The 17,578-nt window shown below is 50.8% G+C and overlaps 3 protein-coding genes and 1 long non-coding RNA gene across 4 annotated transcripts; 2 read left to right on the top strand and 2 right to left on the bottom strand.

Moving 5' to 3' along the window:
- Positions 1 to 1,079: 1,079 nt before the first annotated feature.
- LOC123062337 (uncharacterized) lies at positions 1,080 to 2,345 on the bottom strand. The gene is made up of 4 exons (XM_044485802.1): positions 2,059 to 2,345; positions 1,760 to 1,953; positions 1,480 to 1,638; positions 1,080 to 1,390 (listed from the first exon to the last, which is right to left on the bottom strand). The coding sequence occupies exons 1-4, from the start codon at positions 2,186 to 2,188 to the stop codon at positions 1,247 to 1,249; spliced, it is 627 nt and encodes a 208-aa protein (XP_044341737.1). The 5' UTR covers positions 2,189 to 2,345; the 3' UTR covers positions 1,080 to 1,246.
- A 23-nt stretch (positions 2,346 to 2,368) lies between these two features.
- LOC123062336 (psbP domain-containing protein 6, chloroplastic) lies at positions 2,369 to 3,734 on the top strand. The gene is made up of 3 exons (XM_044485801.1): positions 2,369 to 2,792; positions 2,923 to 3,239; positions 3,322 to 3,734. Exons 1-3 carry the CDS (start codon positions 2,465 to 2,467, stop codon positions 3,490 to 3,492), a joined length of 816 nt encoding a protein of 271 aa, XP_044341736.1. The 5' UTR covers positions 2,369 to 2,464; the 3' UTR covers positions 3,493 to 3,734.
- Positions 3,735 to 12,819: 9,085 nt separating this feature from the next.
- Positions 12,820 to 14,874, top strand: LOC123062338 (UDP-glycosyltransferase 87A1). Its single transcript, XM_044485803.1, has 2 exons — positions 12,820 to 13,523; positions 13,730 to 14,874. The coding sequence occupies exons 1-2, from the start codon at positions 13,019 to 13,021 to the stop codon at positions 14,623 to 14,625; spliced, it is 1,401 nt and encodes a 466-aa protein (XP_044341738.1). The 5' UTR covers positions 12,820 to 13,018; the 3' UTR covers positions 14,626 to 14,874.
- A 706-nt stretch (positions 14,875 to 15,580) lies between these two features.
- On the bottom strand, positions 15,581 to 16,457 carry LOC123062339 (uncharacterized). The gene is made up of 2 exons (XR_006429625.1): positions 15,955 to 16,457; positions 15,581 to 15,827 (listed from the first exon to the last, which is right to left on the bottom strand). It is a non-coding gene; the product is annotated as an uncharacterized lncRNA (long non-coding RNA).
- Positions 16,458 to 17,578: the final 1,121 nt, after the last annotated feature.

Below are 17,578 nucleotides of genomic sequence, written 5' to 3' on the forward strand. Positions count from 1 at the left end.
CACTCTCCGGCTCCACTACCTTCTTCCACCTTGCATGCAACCTAAGAAGTTCTATACATACCTCCTCATAGGTCCTTTCAGGCCACCCAGACATACGTAATTCATGAGCCAACTCATTTATTATGGTGTCACTACCAGTGAGTTCATCCCATGGAACTATCCTATTGTCCATCTGAAATCGGTAGCTAGCCTCAGAAGAGTCCTGCTCATCTCAGGGTGAAAACTACGATCGAAAGGATAATGGGACATCTCAACTACACTACACTGGAATGCTTATCCTCCTCTGTCTGAAGGGGGTTTTATAGGTAGGGATGAGAAAATGGCGGGAAAGAACGACTGCGGTATGGCGGGAAACGATTGGCGGGAAACGGGTGGCGGGAAAGAGTTGGCGCGAACATATGGCGGGAAACGGGTGGCGGCAAAGAGTTGGCGCGAACATATGGCAGGAAAATTTTGCGGGGAAAGGGTTGCGCGAAATACGTCATAGTTTATAAAAAAAATCCGGAGATCGTTCGGGACAAAAATGATGGCATGCACCTGTCGGCCCACAGCAGGCCAATTAGTCCCTGTCGGCCCACAGCAGGCCAATTAGTCCTTGTCAGCCCACAGCAGGCCAATTAGGCCCTGTCGGCCCACTACTGGCCGACTGGACCTGAACTGGTAGCCGATAGGCCAATCGGCCAGCTGCAAGCCGATAGGATCTCAGTCGGCCTGCTGTGGGCCGACTAGGTCCACTCGGCCTGCTGCGGGCCGACGGTGTATTATTTTTGAAAATTATATTTTGGGTGTAATATTTGTGCAAATTAATAAAAAAATGTATTATTTAAAAAAAATTAGCGTCAGGTGGTTCAGCCACCTGATGACTGGAGAGTGCGTGCAGTCGAACATATACAGATGTATATTTTAGAGTGTAGATTCATTCATTTTGCTTTGTGTAGTCAATGTTGGAATTTCTAAAATGTCTAAAACGGAGGGAGTAGTGCTGGTGCAGTATTTTTCGAGCGAGTCTTGTGTAGACAATGCCTGACTTTTATTGTCACGTTCCTCCGTAGATAATTTATGTATGGCTTCTATCCATGTGAATCTTGGTAACTATTCTTCGGAGTATAACTCAGTGTTGCTGCTAAGAGCACTACTAGTATTGTGCTACAGATTCTTATAACAAAGGAAAAGCCATAATCAATCGATGCAAGCTATCCTAACAATGTACTGGGCTAGTATCATGATCGAGGTCTTCTAGGAGCTATTAGTTGGCAGTGGTCTGATCCTCCGTCTTCCTGTTGATGGTGATTCCCTGATCCCTCCTCATCGGCGGCAGGCGTTCCTTCTCCTCCTCCACCTGCTCCAGCAGCACCTGCAGCTCCGCCTCCGACAGGCTCTCCAGCCGTTTCTGCAACGAAAACAGTTTTAATGGTGGTCAGTCACAAGTCACAAGTCACAACTTGTTTCTTGTTGATGGCAGAGGGGTCACTAGCTCACCTCCATGACTTGCTTCTCGTAGTTCCTGAGCTGCGTGGCGTAGGTCATGTCCTTGTTGGCCACCCGGATCATGTAGGAGGAGATCCACCCCACCGTCATCCCGAGCACGATGAACAGCTGGACCACGTTGCCGGCTTGCAGGGGGTCCACGCCGACGAACTGCGCGCGGTCAGGGAAAGGGTTTGCGATCAGGTTCAGGTAAAATACAAACATGTTCTTCATCATCGTTGGCAAATCGAGCAGCTGCCGGATTTTGCTAGAGAAATGAAGAGGAGGTCACCTCGAGGCCGGACTTGAGGCCGTAGCCGAGGAGGGTGACGCCGACGCCGATCAGCAGCACGTCTTTCCTCGAGTACCCGAACTCCACCTTGTCATCCGTGGCTTTGGAGTCATCCACGCTGCTTCTCAGCGCCGAGCGCCTCCTCTGCCCCACGGGCCTCTGCAGCAGCACCTTCGATCGCAGCACGGTTTGGCCTTTTGCAGAACATAACAAGATCAGTTTGTTAATAATCCATCTGCTCACTGGATTCGTGCAGCTCATTAGCACAAGAAAAGAGCATGGAGCAGAAGCAAGAATACCAGAATGGCCGGAGTGCAGGCAAGCCGTCTGGCCGCAGCGGAGACCGCCGGCGGGCGCGGCGGCGGCGGCCCTTCCAGCCGACTGTGGAGAGACGCGAAGGACGGGGGCGGACAAGGCTGCAGGCGCCATGGTTGCCGAGTAATTCCACCGTTGCTGCTCGGCCGCACACCCGCCCTCTGGCTCCCTTTTATCCCACCTTATCCTCGACGTGCTGACTGACTGAGGGGGCGCTGCTCAGCCGCGTCCCCGGCACCTCTTCCGTACACGTACACGTACACAAACTCGCCACATCGAGATCAAGAATGCGAGCGCGTCGACAAGGCCAAATATCACACTCGTCTGGATAAGAGTGGCCGTTCTTCTGACCCTCCCGCGCGCGAACCCGTGGCCCTCGCGCGCTCGCTCATGGCTTCTTCCTCCTCTTCCGTCTTCTCCCCGCTCCTGCGGCCTACGCTCCGGCTGCGGGTCGCCTCCTGCGCCACGCGCTCCTCTGCTCTCCACGCTGTGTCTGCGGACAACGCTGCCCCTGCCCCGCAGTCGGCGCCTCTCGCGGTTGCTAGCCACAGGAGGGAGCTGGTGGTGGGGACGGCGCTCGGTGCGCTGTTCTCGGCGACGCCGCTGCCCGCGGGAGCGCGCGAGGTCGAGGCCGGCAAGTACCTGCCGCCGGCGCCGGCCAGCCCGGGCTTCGTGTTCTTCAAGGCCACCACCAAGGACACCCCCGCCCTCCGGGCTGGTGATCACTCGGTTCTTGCTACTTTCTAGCTATCTCCATGCATTGTTCCTTGTTAGTGCTAGTACCTATCTTGCAATCTGATGCACCCTGTCGATTAGTCAACTGAGTTGAGTTTTGTCATGAAATTCAGGCAATGTGGAACCATATGAGTTCATCCTGCCGCCCACCTGGAAGCAGCTGCGAGTGGCCAACATACTCTCCGGCAATTACTGCCAGCCCAAGTGCGCGGAGCCATGGGTGGAGGTGAAATTCGAGGACGAGAGGCAGGGCAAAGTGCAGGTGGTGGCCTCGCCGCTGATCCGCCTCACCAACCGGCCGAACGCCACCATCGAGGACATCGGCAGCCCCGAGAAGCTGATCGCCTCCCTGGGGCCCTTCGTCACCGGCAACACCTTGGAACCCGAGGAGATCATCGAGGCCTCTGTCGAGAAGATCGGCGACCTAACTGTAAGTCGCCGTCGATAACTCACTGAAGGTGTTGCTGAAACCTGAATTCCTGATGCATGGGCGTAAATTATTTGTGATGCAGTACTACAGCTATGTGCTGGAGACCCCACTGGCACTGACGGGCTCTCACAATCTGGCCAAGGCCACGGCCAAGGGGAGCACGGTGGTGCTCTTCGTCGCGAGCGCCAGCGACAAGCAGTGGCAGTCGTCGGAAAAGATTCTGAAGGCTATGGTAGATTCATTCCAAATATGATTGCAGCAAGTGCAGGCTTGGCCTCCAGACCTGGACGCGCGGGTTTGCTTGCTTACTGCTTCCACGAAAGAAAATGGTACCTGTTTTTGAGGCTTGGAACAGTTGTAATGAGCTACTTGATCGACTAAGGTGACTATAAGCTTGTACACTAGCTTTTTATAGAGGTTATTCCAATGTACACACTGATCAGAATCAGTTGGTATCTTCTTCCCAACAGCAAAAATGTTTGAGTTTGAATATTCTACCATGCACGTGAGGTACCATGCAGCGTTTGGAGCATCTCTAGCCAATCTCTTAAAAGACTTTAGAGAGTAAAAATATATTTCAAGGGCCTAAACTGGATCTAGCCGATCCTTATTAGCATTAGAGGAGTAAAACATTTACACCTGGCGTCGGTGGCCCCTTAATTTATTCGACCGGCGCCACTCTCCCCCGCTCGACCGCATCCACTCCAGAGCGGCCATCCCTTTCCTCCACCAGCCACCATTCACCACTGCAGTCGCCTGGCACCACCCGCCGCTCCTCGTCCTTGCACTGTTGGATTCGACGCGCACCCCCACCGGATTCGATGCACCCATGCCCGGCGCCGTCGTATTTTGTCGGGGTTCGTCAAGCGTAGCCACCCGGAGCTCGTTGCGCCGCCTCGTGGTATGTATTCCTCCTCTTACCGCTTGCATTGTCACCCAACCACCAGCAGATCCTCGTCGGCCATTCGAGCGGGCTCAGCCCTAGCCCGACAACTCGACGTGCCTCTGCCGATCATCAAGTGTGATGACTGCTAGCGGCTGATTCTGTGCCAGGTCTCGAAGACGATAGATTATTCCGGATGGGTTTTCTTCAAGTGCGAAATGGACTGAGTGCGTTTTTGTGCGATAGTTCTTTGGTTCAACTAAAATTTGTGCTTAGACTTAACCAAGTCTCAGTCAAGTCACATAACATATAAAAGTTTAAAAGAAAATTTTAAACGGATCTTCATGTGAGATCTCACGAATAAAGCATCGACTGAGACTTGGTTAAGTACCCAATCGACTGAGGTTTAGCAATTCCATTGTTTGTTTTTCATCCAAGAGCACTGCATGTCTTTTCCATTGAGATGGGAGACAAACATCATTTACAACCGAGTACAGGGCAGGCAATCAAATGTGAGATCAAACCCTACCCCACTGCTGCACAACTAGTGTACTTGAAATGTAGGCCCACCATAGACATGCGCTAAGGCCCCTTCTAATGTTCCACCATGTATAGATGCTAAGGCTGTCAAATCGGCATAAAATCGGATGGTGCAATCTAATTAAAAAGAGAGAGTACTTTGATGACCCCATAAAAATGGTACTAAACACGTGTACCTAGATGGAAATATAATTCTAAGTCTACAACTAATTAAGTGAAGGATGCTTAGCACCCAAAAGCTAAACAACTATGCATTGAGGACATTGAGTGGCAACAGCTCGAGCTCCGCTTTGATCGTGGCAACCGCCAGGCCTGGTAGGGATGACTTATGCACAACCATTCTGTTGTTATGTTCTAGCCAGATGACACCACAAGGTAACATAGACAACCATGGTTAGCTCTTTCCTCCTAAAACGCTCCACCGCTAAGCTCGACGTGGGCCACCACTCGAGGATCCTGCTCCTTCCTAAGGGTATGACACAGTGCAACTGCAGTAGCAGAAGCAAGTGGTATCAGACCTCCCTTGTGAAGGAGCAACCAAGGGCGTCTTTAGTTGCCCTCTTAGAGCCCAACCAGCCCTGTGTGCAATGAAATTGGCATGTGTGATTGCCTACATTCACTGTTTGGGCTGCATAGCACGAAACTTAAAGTACCTCCTAGCCAGGCCCGCAAAGAATGTGCAAATCGGCAGTTTCCAGCGAGTCAAGCTTGGGCGATGCACGAGAGCACGCGTGGTGGGTCCAGGAATGCAACCTCATTCGGTCTCATACCTCGTGCACCTGAGGTTTCAAGATAAGGTCTACACGAAAAAAAAACACATCGATGTTGTAGTTTCATTCAGGCGATCGGTTCATAGTTTCATGTATGGTAAATATTTAATTTTGTGTTCATATTTAAAGCTATTCTGGACGAATTTTATCAAATTCGTCGCGCGACTTTCGTGTTGCATGTTTTCTGTTTCCATGATCGTAGACGAGTATATCTATATCTTCCTCGTGATTGTACATATGCATATGTGTGGTCTGATTTAAGAGGCTACTTAATCGTTCCTCTAGGACTTTGTCCCGCGTCCTGTCACACTGACGCCAGCAATGGTGTTGGGGATATAACTATTAGGTATAACCCGCCCAGGAGGGGCCGGGTCATACCACTGACGACTTAAAGATGAAGATGGCGGGTCATGAAGGAAGCCCATTGAAGGCCCAAGACCCAGAGGCGACTTGAGGCCCAAGAGGATGAACCGCCATATGTATAACTTGTATTGTAAGGCAAGTTTAGTTAGTCACCGAGCCAGACACGTTGTATATGAGCCGGTCGGGACTCTGTTAGCCGCCGGGCATCAACCTGTGTATATAAAGGGGTGACTCGGCGGCGGGTTAACTCAAGAAACAACAAGTCGAGAACTAGGTCAAGCGGATTCGCTCCCTGGTAATCGAAACACAAGCAAAACAACCTCAAACTAGAGTAAGCCTTTACCTCATTACGAGGGGCCGAACTAGTATAAACTCTCTGCGTCCTTTGTCCCGATTAACCCCTTTAAGCTAACCTAGTCGCGATGGCTCCACATCTAAGTTCTTTCGCTAGGACATCTGCCGTGTTAAACCCATGATAGTTGGCGCCCACCGTGGGGCCAGTGCACGGTGGTTTCGAGTTCTTAAAGGGCGACTTCGCAGGGATCAAGAGATATGCCGTGGGCCGGATGACCAAGAGTCGTCGCGACAAGCTCTACATTGACGATGCGGGCTGGGACCCCGAGGCCGGCTCAATCGAGTATGGGTACCGGGTCCCCTTCGGCGGAATCCACGTCTTCATCGGCAAGATCGGCGAATCAGGCCCTGAGCCAGACATCTGCACTGACATCGTCGAGGCGGCTCAGCGTGCACGACCCGCCAAGATGAAACCGTTGTGAAGCACGCCTTTGTGGGTTTCATCCATGGGGCGGAACTTGAGAAAGGATCTGTGTCTGCTGGTGAGACGGCCATCTACTCTGATGGTGAGTCATCAACCGGAGAGACCGATTCAATGTATCAACTATAGGACGGCCGGCTTGGGGGTTGTTCTGATGGTGACAGTATTCCGGACCCCTATGAGCAGCCGAACAGGGTTGCAATCTTCATGACTGGTACACAACCAGTGCTCGGTTCAACGACCGCCGTGGCCATGACCTCCAGCTCAGCGGCTGCAGCAACGGCTGTGGCTAGCGGCTCCGCGCGCCCGCCGGCTCAGGTTCTGACCGAACTGCTGGATGCTTTGGCAACTTTGATGGGGGCGGAGGTGACCCCGGACACTCAAGGACAGCATAAAGTGGATGTTGTGAAGCTATGAGATGAGATAGCTTAGGCCAATGAAGAGTTGGAGGCTGAAAACGCTAGGATGGCCACGGAGCAAGCTGCTTTGGACGTTCAGGCACAACAGATTCATGCAGAATCTTTCCGGCTTACCTTGGATCGAAACGCTTCAAATGCCAACATGAGAAGGAGGCACCAAAGTTGCTTACCTTCGGATTACGACGCGAGAAACCTCTTCAACACACCTGGGGCAGGGACCAGTGACCCGCCTGTGATGAATCGGGCTGGTGAAGTACCGGTGACAGGAGCCTCGGTTCAACCATGAGCTGCTGACCAGCCCCGCTTGACTCCACCTCAGCACGCTCTGACACCGCCGGGTCACTGTTCCAATCCTCTAGATAACATGATTGCTGCGGCGACACGATTGGCGGCTCTCCCGGTGGAAGGCGAGTCTCCAGCCGCGATAGAGATGCGAAGGGCCAGAGAGCTTCTTCAAACAGTAGTGGCTCAACAGGCGGCTTATACATACAATTTCAAGTAGTGAGCAACACCGTAGCCAACCCCGTAGGCATTGTTGGGGAACGTAGCATGCAATTTCAAAAAAATTCCTACGATCACGCAAGATCTATCTAGGAGATGCATAGCAACGAGAGGGGAGAGTGTGTCCACGTACCCTCGTAGACCGAAAGCGGAAGCGTTAGATTAACATTGTTGATGTAGTCGAACGTCTTCTCGATTCAACCGATCAAGTACCGAACGTACGTCACCTCCGAGTTCTGCACACGTTCAGCTCGATGACGTCCCTCGAACTCTTGATCCAGCAAAGTGTCGAGGGAGAGTTTCGTCAACACGACGTCATGGTGACAGTGATGGTGAAGTGATCCGCGCAGGGCTTCGCCTAAGCACTACGTGAATATGATCGGAGGCGTAAACTGTGGAGGGGGCGCCGCACACGGCTAACAATGTTTGCTGTGTGTTCTAGGCGCCCCTCCCCACATATATATAGGTGGGAGGGGGAGGGGGACAACCATGGGGCACCCCAAGTAGGAGGAATCCTACTTGGGGGCCTCCTCCAATTCGGCCTCCCCCTTTCCTTATCTCCGAAGGGGGGAAGGAAAGAGGGGAGAGGGGAAAGTAAGGGGGGATCCTATTCCCTCTATTTCCTTTCCTCCTTCCCCTTTCCTTTCTCCACTTAGGCCGGCCCATACGGGGGTGCACCAGCCCCTTAGGGGCTGGTCTGTCCCGTCGTAGGCCCAATAAGGCCCATATCTTTGTCGGGGGGTGCCCGAAACCCCTTCCGATGACCCGATACATACCCGGTACCCCTGGAAAACTTCTGTGTCCAAATACTATCATTCTATATATGAATCTTTACCTCTCGGCCATTTCAAGACTCCTCGTCATGTCCGTGATCTCATCCGGGACTTCGAGCAACATTCGATCACCAAATCACATAACTCATATAATACAAATCGTCATCGAACGTTAAGCGTGCGGACCCTACGGGTTGGAGAACTATGCAGACATGACTGAGACACCTCTCCGGTCAATAACCAATAGCGGAACCTGGATGCTCATATTGGTTCCCACATATTCTACGAAGATCTTTATCGGTCAAATCGTTATGACAACATAGGTTATTCCCTTTGTCATCGGTATGTTACTTGCCCGAGATTTGATCGTCGGTATCTCCATACCTAGTTCAATCTCATTACTGGCAAGTCTCTTTACTCATTCCGTAATGCATCATCCCGCAACTAAATCAATAGTCACATTGCTTGCAAGGCTTATTATGATGTGCATTACCGAGAGGACCCAGAGATACCTCTCCGATACTCGGAGTGACAAAACCTAGTCTTGATCTATGCCAACCTAACAAACACCTTCGGAGATACCTGTAGATCATCTTTATAATCATCCAATTATGTTGTGACGTTTGATAGCACACAAGGTATTCCTCTGGTATCCGGGAGTTGCATAATCTCATAGTCAAAGGAATATGCATAAGTCATGAAGAAAGCAATAGCACTAAAACTTAACGATCATTATGCTAAGCTAATGGATGGGTCTTGTCCATCACATCATTCTCCTAATGATGTGATCCAGTTCATCAAATGACAACACATGTCTATGGTTAGGAAACTTAACCATCTTTGATTAATGAGCTAGTCTAGTAGAGGCTTACTAGGGACACTGTGTTCTGCCTATATATCCACACATGTATCAAGTTTCCGGTTAATACAATTCTAGCATTAATAATAAACATTTGTCATGATATAAGGAAATATAAATAACAACTTTATTATTGCCTCTAGGGCATATTTACTTCAGGCATGACCCGGCATGCAGTGGTGTCGATGCTCAGACTTTGGTGGATCAGGCCAGGGCGCGTCGGGAGGCTGAGCTGGCGGCTCAGTTAGCAGCTCAACAACAATTTCCGGTTTATCCATCAGCGTCTGTGGAGGCAGGAGTGACCTCTAGAACCTTGGGAGTGCCATGTTTAGTGCTGGCTCTATGCAACGAGCGATTGCCTAAGGATTTCAAGGGCCCTCGTAAGAGTGCCTAACTACATAGCGGATCAGCCCCCAGAGGCTTGGATTGAGAGCTATGAGATGGCTATGGAGATGTTGGATGTCAGTTATGTTGCATGTGCAAAGTATTTCACCATGATGTTGGACGGGCCGGCTCGTAACTAGTTGAAAGGGTTGCCTGCTAACTCCATTGGTTCATGGGCTGAATTGAAGACCCGTTTCATTCAGAATTTCAAGGATACATGCAAGCAATCCATGTCGATTCTTAATTTAGACACTTGTGTTCAGGGCGAAGGAAAATCAATGACCCATTGGGTGTGGCGGCTCTCGATCTCCTCTCCCGCGTCTTGCTGAAGTGGCGTCATCGTCGCCATCGCTAATCTTGGCCTCCTCTCCTGCATCCTACTAAGCTGACGCTGCCATGACGTGCACACTCTATTTATTCTCCTCTATCCTCTGCCTCAGCGCCCTCCTATTCGTCCATCCACATGGACTTTTTCTGCGGCGACGACGCTAGCAACTAGTTCGTCGTGTCAACAACGAGATCACTCGCCCGCGACCCCGTGCTCGTCGTGTCAGATGCACTACCGCTGCCTATCTGCCTTCTCTCATGCGTACTACTACATTGGCACCACCGCCGATGTTGTTCCTCCCAGCCTCCTCTCTCGCGCATTGTTGTTGGAAATATGTCATAGAAGCAATACTAATTGTATCATTATATTTTCATATTCATAATTATAGAGTTTATATTCTCTGCTATAACTGCTATGATCCTGAAATATGCGATTCGTTGGAAAACTCGTATGCACGTGTGGAATGATAAATGGTAAAATAAAAGGTTCCTAGTCTTGCCTTTAGGACTAGCTCAAGTGTTGTTGGTGATCATGTTTTCCGGATCTTAGGATATCTGTAAGTGTAACGATAGTTTTAAAACAACATTGAGATTATGACGTTAGAAGAACGGTCATATTAAATCGATCCGAACTTGTTTGTTGTGGATTAAGTTAATATCATCTGTAATCAATTGTAATAACACGGAATGTTAACATGTGGTTTTGCTCCTTAGACCATGAGAGTATCGTAGTCACTTCTTACCACACGGTGGGATTTCGGGTTGCTCAAACGTCACCTGTAACACGGCGATCGTAACGACAACTTACATGTTCATCAGAAAATTTGACAAGGGACTAGATAGATCGATAGTGGGATTTGCTTCTATGACGAAGGAGAGATATTCTTAGGGCCCTGACGACATCCATCATCATCTGTCTAGACACATGTGACTTCATCACGGGGATGCCGGAACACAATAACGAGAAAGAAGAACAAAACCGGTAACGAGGATAACGGTATAGTGAGCATGTGATGACTTAGGAGGATACCGACGCATCTTGGGTTTTGTGGAGTATCAAAAGCAAAGGGAACATCACATGATAACCAAAGGTTCACTCGAATATCATTTATGTGCTCATAAGGATCAATATGGACGTCCACGGTTCTGCTGTCGGTCATTGAACGAATGGTTTCGTTCATATCTATGAGTTACCGAACCTACGAGGTCACAAGCTTAAGGAAATCATGATATTCTAAGTGTTAGTAGGATGAGCGTGATGAAAATATATTTTTGGAATTGTTTTATTAATATTTGGAATAATTTCGAGAGGATCTGGAAGCGTTTCGGGGGTCATCGGAAGGGTTTCACAGAGTATCAGGTAATACCGGGTATTATCGATAAATGCATATAGGTGGAAAATGTTTTTGGAGATGTTAAATTATATATAAAAGGGTCTGAAAATATCTAGAACACTTTTATAGGTGGAAAAGAAAAAAATATAGACTAGCCAAGTGGAGCGTGATTTGTAGGCCGAAAGACCAAAGACAACACCTGGAAAACATAAAAGGTCTCCAAAAGCGACGTCTTTAAGAAGGAAACAGTGCACAAGCGTCGTCATCGCCCGATCCAAGATCATAGGTTTTCACCCTGGAGAAAGATCGAGTTCTCAAAACAATACCTTCAACAAGGCAATTGCCAGGCACAACCACTGAAGGCAAAACCTTAGGTTTTTCACCCTGAAAGTCACGACTCGCTACCCGAGGAGTACCACCAAAATATGAAATCCTCTAGTGCCGTCGCCCCCACTTGACACTGTTGCTACTGAAAGTTATCAAACACCTAGCTGACTCCATCGCCTTCAAGGGCCCCCTCCGCCTTACTGATCCTCCGATCTCAGCCATCAAGAGTTTCTCCGCTGTTGTCTGTGGCATGGAAATCGAGATGCCGACATGTCCCATGGTGTAAACAAATAGCAGAGCTTCGCGTCACGCCCTCCTGGAGCCACATAGGCTGATATGGACACAAACGACCAGATACTATCCGATCCAGATATCCTTGGGCAAGATCTCCGGCAGTAGTTCCGGAACACGTCGACTGCCAGATCGAGGAGGACCAGTCAAGCAGAACGTTGCCGTGATGCGATAAGAGCACAAGGCCGTCACCACACCGCTGCCTCCACCAAGCTGACGCAATCGACGTCACGGCGGAGGACATTGGCCCACGCTGTCCATGGCCCGCGGCTCCAGGCGCCATATCTGACGGAAACGGCAGCGGCCGGCCCGCCCCGCACTCCAGCGCCGCTCTCGAGCAACGTCAGTACGGTGCGCAGACTAGGAGGCAAGCCACCGCCCCGACCTGCCGGAACCGAGCAACCGCCCAAAACATCGTCGCCGCTGGTGTCAACAAGGGAGACTCCGCCGTGCCCGAGGACGCCCCCACGACGCGAGCAAGGTCCCCGCCGCCGCCGTCGGTCGCAGCGGCTTCGCCTTGCAGCTTCCTCCGGCAGCGGAGGAGAGGAGGAGCGCTTTTTTTGGTGGCGGTGGCGGTAGGAATCACGATCAGTCCGTGATTTAGTTTTCATGTAAACCAGACTACAAATTTTAACAAAAACAATATTTAAAAGTTTGTGAACCAGTGGGGTACTTATGAAAATACTCTTTATTTGTAGTTTTGGATTTTCTATATAGTGAATTTTAATCTGTATCTACCTTACACAAGTTAATTATATGCAGCATAGTCACCTAAATAACTGTTCTTACATCTCCAAATTCCGATTTAGCTTAGCCAAACAGCCGGAATAGAAAAAGATGTCATGATGTCAGCAATGATGTTATCATTTGCAACACTATATACAATTCCACTCATACAGATACGGGCATGATTCTTCTGTTGGCTTTGTCCATGAGAATCATACAGCTGCATTATTATTTTAGGATTTGCAAATTCTCATCTGGATAGATAGGTTTAGAAGAGAAATGTTAAAAAATGAAAAAATCTTGTAGAACTGGCCTGTTTTTTTTTTCAAAAAGGGGGCACTATGGCCTCTGCATCAGAACGATGCAGAACTGGTCTGGTACTGAATTATTGTATGCCGCCGCCGGCATACCTAGAAATCCGAAAAAAGATGACAACGTCTCAATCATCACCGCGTTACATAAGAGTACTCCACCGATCTCTCACCGCAGTCCGCACAGAATCAAACAATGGCCACGTCCGCAACGGCGGCTCGGCACATGGTCGCTTTGCCGTACCCGGGCCGCGGCCACATCAACCCCATGCTCGCCGTGTGCCGCCTGCTCGTCGCCGCGGACGGCGCCCTCACCGTCACCGTCGTCGTCACAGAGGAGTGGCACGGGCTGCTGGCCTCCGCCGGAGTGACCCCCACGCTGCCGGACCGCGTCCGCCTCGCCACCATCCCCAACGTCATCCCCTCCGAGCACGGCCGCGGGGCCGACCACGGCGGCTTCATCGAGACCGTAAACTGCAAGATGGGGGAGCCCGTCGAGCGGCTGCTCGACCGGCTGGCGTTGGAGCTGGGGCGGATGCCAGATGCTATCGTGGCCGACACGTACCTGCAGTGGGCGGTGGCGGCCGGCGCGCGGCTCGGCGTGCCGGTGTGCTCGCTTTGGACCCAGCCGGCCACGTTCTTGTTGGCGCTCTGCCATTTGGACCTGTGGCGACCAGCGGTTGAAGGTTTCAGCGAAGAAGGTACTAGCTAATTCGACCATGCTCCAAAATTTTGTTCAGAGAGTGTAGAAGACCGTTACTAATCAGGAAAAACTGAGCAATTTACTCCACAAGATTGTCTCTGTTTCCTCATAGAATATTTTGGATTCTTTAGCCTAGGACAAGCTTCAGTTTGATTCTTCACTAAATCGTAGACAACTGATGCGTTCTACTCGTATGCTCTGCAGAACTAAGCCGCAAGTCGTTGGAGCAATATGTACCGGGCCTCTCATCAGTGAGGTTGTCTGATGTCAAGATCTTCCTCGCTTGGGAGGGGCCAATCAAAATATCAGCGGAGGTGTTCGTCAAAGTACGCAAAGCGCAGTGCGTCCTATTTACCTCCTTCCACGAGCTCGAGCCCAGTTCCATGAGCAAAATAGCAGAGTTACTTCCCTGCCCCATCTATCCAATCGGCCCTGCAATCCTGCGTGCGCCGGACAACGGGGAGAGCGCCCGTGACGAGGAGCACCGGCGCTGGCTGGACGCGCAGCCGCAGAACTCGGTGCTGTACGTCTCGTTCGGCAGCTTCGTCGCCATGCCGCCCAAGCAGTTCGAGGAGATCGCCGTGGGGCTGTGCGACAGCGCGGTCAGGTTCTTCTGGGTGGCCCAGGACAGGGCCACCGCCGGCCTGCGGGAGATGTGCGGCGACAGGGGGTTGGCGGTGCCGTGGTGCGACCAGCAGGAGGTGCTGCGCCACCCGTCCGTCGGCGGCTTCCTCAGCCACTGCGGGTGGAACTCGGTGCTCGAAGCCGTGTGCGCTGGAGTGCCCTTGATTGGCTTCCCTGTTGTGTGGGATCAGCTGGTGAATGCCCGGATGGTCGCCGACGAATGGAAGACCGGCATCAACCTGAGGCAGCAGAGGGGAAAGGATGGGATCGTGAGCAGGGCCGCGGTCTCTGATGCCGCGAGGAAGCTGATGGATTTGGACAGCGGCGCTGGCCAGGAGATGAGGAGAAGGGCTGCGCAGCTGCGCGAGGCTTCCCGTGGTGCGGTCCTCGAAGGCGGCTCGTCGCAGCGTTCTCTCAGCGGTTTCCTGGAGGATCTTGTTGAGGGGAAATTGGAGGTCGCTGAAAGTTCTGCGTGAATTCTTCGTTTAGTCCAGTCACCGCCAGAAAAATACTAGCTGCTTGTGGTTCAAAATGGTGCATCATAGCAAGGCCATATGTTATTTTTGAGCGTAGAAATTTCAATTTTAAGGCTCATAATCTCGCAAAGCATACATGTAATCTAGGCATAGACATACATGTGTGGTTGGGCACTTCTCGTGACCCAACTATTGTATCTATGAACATTACTCTTATTCAATAAAGCATGGGAGATTTCTCAAAAAAAAGCAAGGCCATATGTCCTACAGATATTTCATTTTTTTTGCTGCACTTGAGAGCATTCTGACCGATCCCTATCCGGCGTTAGAGAAAAACAAATTCGATTTTGGTCACTACTAGGCGCCGGTGCGCCGGCCCAACTTTGAGCCGGTCATACCAGCAGCGTCCGATCGAACAACTCATGGTCGTACGATTCTCTTCTTTACTTTCACCAGGCGTCTTCTTCCTTCAAAAATAACTTCCAGCGCGCTACCAAGTTTGAAAGTACCACCCCGGTGCGCTCGCCTGTAGCCGCCCTCCCCGCCGGTCGTCGTCGTCGCCGCCGGCCGCAGTCGTTGCCGCCGGCCGCCGTCATGGTGGAAGCAAAAACAAAAGCTGGATCTAGCAAAAACAGAACATGGTGGAAGCAAAATTTGAAGTTGGTTCTAGTAAAAAATTATGGTGGTAGCAAAATAATTTGTTGGATCCAAACTTCTAATGATGCATGTGCTAGCAGTTAGGGTGGATGGCTGCATCATCTCTGCGTCTCCAGCTCGCCGGGTTCGAGTGCCAAGCAGCAAAAAATCTAGAAGCAACAAAAATCTTCCAGCAAAAAACTTCACCCTGGGTCGAAATCCGGTGGTCGGTTGAAGCAAAATCAAAAAAATGCTTCTAGCAAAAACAAGCTTAGGTGCCAACAAAAACGACATGAGCATTTGAGAGCTCTGCATCCGATGAAGCAAAAAATTATCTTGGTTCCAGCAAAAAAATACACCGGTTCCAACAAAAACAAAAAATTGGTTCAGCAAAAAATGCATCAACAAAAAATGGCCATCCTCTCTTGCAGCTCCCCCAGTAACCGGTTGGAGCTCCGGCGTGCACGATTGCAGCTCCCGACATTCGAACAACGTTGGATACAACACTCCTTGCTGCTGGATGTAGCTTCCCTGGCGAGGCACCAACCTTGTAGCACATACACCAGCTGGTTGCAGCAGACAAGAGCACCCGTTCCCGCAAAAAACGAAGATGTTCATAAAAACAAAAGGGGATGATAGCAAAAAGCAAAGGGGTTGTAGCAAAAAAAAATGGTGGATCCAGCAAAAAAATACCCTGTTCCAGCAAAGCCCCTCGGTTCCAGCACAAACTCGCCGCCGTTGCCGGGGCCGGGTGCAGCTTGGCCATGGCGATCGAAGCACCCTAGTTGCGACGGCCATGGAGAGGGCGCGTGTCCAGCTGCCGGCGGAGGCGGACAAGGTGATGAGCGTCACAGCCGTGGAGAGGTAGGATCCACACGAGCACCATGGAAGGAGCTGCTCGTCGGGGGGATGGTCGTGCCATGGCTGACGAGATTGGGATTGGGAGGAGAGAGACTTGAGGGGAACGAATGGTTGTAGTGTGTTCTGGAGAGATAAGATGAAGAGATAGGCGATGGGTGGTCCCAAATTCTCACGTAGTCACGTGGAGAGAAAAACTAAAGCGAGCTACGCGGCGTGACGGGCCGAAGCTTCGGCGGGCACACCGTTTTCAAACATTTTCCTTCGATTTTTCTTCTCTAACCGGTACTTAACCAAAGGGAACTGTTTACATGCGGCGCGCCGGCCGAAACGCTTGGCCGGTCGCTCGCGAATCGTTGGATCGGGGTGACATCCACTCCCATGTAACAACGCGCACTCATGATTCGTGAAACGTGTCTCCGTCGAAGCCGCATGCGTGGGAACGCATGGCTGTGGGGGCCCACCCACCGCTCGCCAGCGCACCTTCCTTATCACCTCTTATTCTTTTCTCGTCCATCCACAAATCTACAAGACAAAGCCGCCATTTTTGCCCCCAAAGCTCATACCGTCAAGAACAACCCACCTCACACGCTAGCCATGGTCGTACATCGCCGTTCTTAGACTCCATGTAGCGCTCGCCCACCCTGTCTGTCAAGGACGGCGCCCCCTCCCCCCGAGCTCTCCCTTTTCCGATCTGGCGTGATGCTAGAACTGCGGGTGACTAGAAATGTTGGGACCGTATTCAACGTTTGCCGAAACCGGCTCGGTAATTTTCTACCACCCACGGTCACCATTTTTTTGCTACAACCCGCATCGGTGTTTGGCTACGACCTGGGCAGCACTTTGCTGGAACTGGCGTCGGCATTTGCTGCAACCAGCCAGGCGGCATGCTGGAAGTATCCACCGTTGTTGAAACTGGACGCATTCCTGGCCGCCAATGTTTTTTTGCTGGAACCAGCATTATGTTTTGCTGGAACCTGCTAGTTCTTTTGCTACAATCTTTTTCTTTGAATTTTCCGACGTGACATTCTTGTAGCAACCTTTGTTAATTTTAGCTAGAACTAGCTAATTTTTTGCTACAACTGACCATTAGAGGTTTTTGCTACTGAGATTTTTTTGCTGGATCAGTGGCTTTTTTTCTACAACAGGTGTTTTTTAGCTGGAACCGACTAAATATTTTGCTCCAATTGACCATTTTTGGTTTTTGCTACAGAATTCTATTTTTTGCTGGATCAGTGGCTTTTTTTGTTACAACCAGTGTTTTTTTAGCTGGAACTGACTAAATGTTTTGCTTCAGTTGACCATTTTTTGGTTTTTGCTACCGAGTTTTTTGCTGGATCATGGCAGTGCTAGTCGATGGTGGCGTGAGCTGGAGCCGCCGACACCAGAGTTTTTGCTACAACCATGACGACTGTGGGATGGAACCGATCAACAGTAGAAGCTAGCACACAATCGGCGG

The sequence above is a fragment of the Triticum aestivum genome, chromosome 3A (assembly GCF_018294505.1).
Source record: "Triticum aestivum cultivar Chinese Spring chromosome 3A, IWGSC CS RefSeq v2.1, whole genome shotgun sequence".
Lineage (NCBI taxonomy): Eukaryota > Viridiplantae > Streptophyta > Magnoliopsida > Poales > Poaceae > Triticum > Triticum aestivum.

What these genes read in the sequence shown, in the direction of transcription:
- LOC123062337 (XM_044485802.1), bottom strand. Translation starts at nt 2,188, where the DNA reads ATGGCGCCTGCAGCCTTGTCCGCCCCCGTCCTTCGCGTCTCTCCACAG. An exon ending in CCTGCACTCCGGCCATTCTG is followed by an intron (nt 1,954 to 2,058) that starts GTATTCTTGCTT and finishes GTTCTGCAAAAG; the next exon opens with GCCAAACCGTGCTGCGATCG. An exon ending in ACGAGAAGCAAGTCATGGAG is followed by an intron (nt 1,391 to 1,479) that starts GTGAGCTAGTGA and finishes TTTTCGTTGCAG; the next exon opens with AAACGGCTGGAGAGCCTGTC.
- LOC123062336 (XM_044485801.1), top strand. Translation starts at nt 2,465, where the DNA reads ATGGCTTCTTCCTCCTCTTCCGTCTTCTCCCCGCTCCTGCGGCCTACG. An exon ending in CACCCCCGCCCTCCGGGCTG is followed by an intron (nt 2,793 to 2,922) that starts GTGATCACTCGG and finishes CATGAAATTCAG; the next exon opens with GCAATGTGGAACCATATGAG. An exon ending in AGAAGATCGGCGACCTAACT is followed by an intron (nt 3,240 to 3,321) that starts GTAAGTCGCCGT and finishes TTTGTGATGCAG; the next exon opens with TACTACAGCTATGTGCTGGA.
- LOC123062338 (XM_044485803.1), top strand. Translation starts at nt 13,019, where the DNA reads ATGGCCACGTCCGCAACGGCGGCTCGGCACATGGTCGCTTTGCCGTAC. An exon ending in TGAAGGTTTCAGCGAAGAAG is followed by an intron (nt 13,524 to 13,729) that starts GTACTAGCTAAT and finishes TATGCTCTGCAG; the next exon opens with AACTAAGCCGCAAGTCGTTG.